At 53.0% G+C, this 1,835-nt stretch overlaps 1 protein-coding gene across 1 annotated transcript in view; it reads left to right on the forward strand.

Annotated features, from left to right (window-relative positions):
- tmem178a (transmembrane protein 178a) overlaps window positions 1–1,829 on the forward strand; it is a 9,652-nt gene extending 7,823 nt beyond the window's left edge. Inside the window, exons 3-4 of the mRNA XM_008420791.2 lie at window positions 608–745; window positions 1,064–1,829. Coding sequence (XP_008419013.1) covers window positions 608–745; window positions 1,064–1,305 — 380 coding nt within the window. The 3' untranslated portion in view covers window positions 1,306–1,829. The remainder of the gene's footprint in view (window positions 1–607; window positions 746–1,063) is intronic.
- Window positions 1,830–1,835: the final 6 nt, after the last annotated feature.

Consider the following 1,835-nt stretch of genomic DNA (forward strand, 5'->3'; position numbering starts at 1 on the left):
ACACACACACGCACACACATACACATACACACACACACACACACACACATACACAAATACACACACAAATACATACACATACACACACACACACACCACAAATACACACACATACACACGCATGCACACACACACACATACATACACACACACACACACACACACACATACACACACACACATACACAAATACACATACATACACACACATGCACACACACACACACACACACACACACACAATGTGAAGGTTACCTGCAGGCTAACCTTCACCTGAGTGACATCACTCAGAGTCAGCCTCCCATTGGCTGCACTAGATCTCCTTAGTCCCTCCTTACTGTGTGTCGCCAGTTGCCATGGAAACATGCTGGGGTGGTTATGTAACAAAGGGGGGGCGAGCAGGAGCCAGTTACCATGGCAACAGTTTATTGGTCTCTGAGCCTCATTAGACACATTAGAAACTGAAGAAAAGATGTTTTCCAGAACCAGAACCGGGACCGGGAGGACTTCCTGCCTGCTCATGTAGTTTTACAGGCCCGGTCCAGATGCTCACTGCTGTGTGTGTTATATATATAGGGTCATACGTGTGTTATGCGTGTGTCCTCAGATCTGCGCCGCATCACGGCGGGCTTCCTGGGCATGGCGGCCGCCGTCCTGCTGTGCGGCAGCATCGTGGCGTCGGTCGGCTTCTTCTGGGAGGAGAGTCTGACTCAGCACGTCTCTGGCCTGCTCTTCCTCATGGCAGGTAGGGGGCCGCCCCCTGCTGGGGCAGCCAGGCACTGCAGCACACACTGAATGTCACTGGACCGGGTCGACCCAGACACAGAACCGCAGATATGATTATACACGGTCCATTAAAGAGTGATCTGTTCAGAACCAGACGGCGGCTAAGCAGCATTTGTGATTCCAGTCAGGAGGAAGAACTTCCTGTTTGGGTCCCGGTTCCGTTTGATTTGCTGAAAGTCCTGAGGTTCTGACCCACTGAGGTTCTACTGGTCCATGTTCTGCTTTCAGAACCCAGGATCCTTTGAGTGTTCTGACACAGCGTTGCTTCTGTCTTCAGGGATCTTCTGCACCATTTCTCTGTGCACATATGCAGCCAGCGTGACCTACGACCTCTCCAGGAACCCGCCCTTCATCTACGGCCTCCCATCCGACGTGGACCACGGCTACGGCTGGTCCATCTGCTGCGCCTGGGCCAGCCTGGGTCTGACCGTCGCCTCCGGCTGCCTCGGAACCGCCTTCCCCTTCCTCAGCCGGGCCGGCGCGCTCGGATCTAAAACGGCCCGTGAATCCTCCGTGTGAGCCGCCGGAACCGGCCGCGACTTTGGACCTCAGGTGGACAGACTCACCTGTCTGTAGATCCTTTGTGTAGGTAGCGCCCCCTGGTGGAGGTAAACTGAGGAAGCGTTACCTGAATCCAGTTGGGCTTTGACCACTGCAGACTTTTCTACTATGACATCACAGATGGGCGTGGCCACACCTTATGCCGCTAGTCACAGTTTCTCCTGAGAGCTTTTATTTTGAAGGATGAGGAATGTTTCTCATTCCACTGGGGGTTCCTCCCCTCTGCCCATGTCTGGACTTGTTAAAAATCACAGCTTCTCTGGACTTGTTAGCTCGACTCGTTAACGGCTCTGGACTCGTTAACTCGACTCGTTAACGGCTCTGGACTCGTTAGCTCGACTCGTTAACGGCTCTGGACTCGTTAACTCGACTCGTTAACGTCTCTGGACTCATTAACGTCTCTGGACTCGTTAACTCGACTCGTTAACGTCTCTGGACTCGTTAACTCGACTCGTTAACGTCTCTGGACTCGTTAACTCGACTCGTTA

Source organism: Poecilia reticulata, linkage group LG1 (assembly GCF_000633615.1).
Source record: "Poecilia reticulata strain Guanapo linkage group LG1, Guppy_female_1.0+MT, whole genome shotgun sequence".
Taxonomy (NCBI): Eukaryota; Metazoa; Chordata; class Actinopteri; order Cyprinodontiformes; family Poeciliidae; genus Poecilia; species Poecilia reticulata.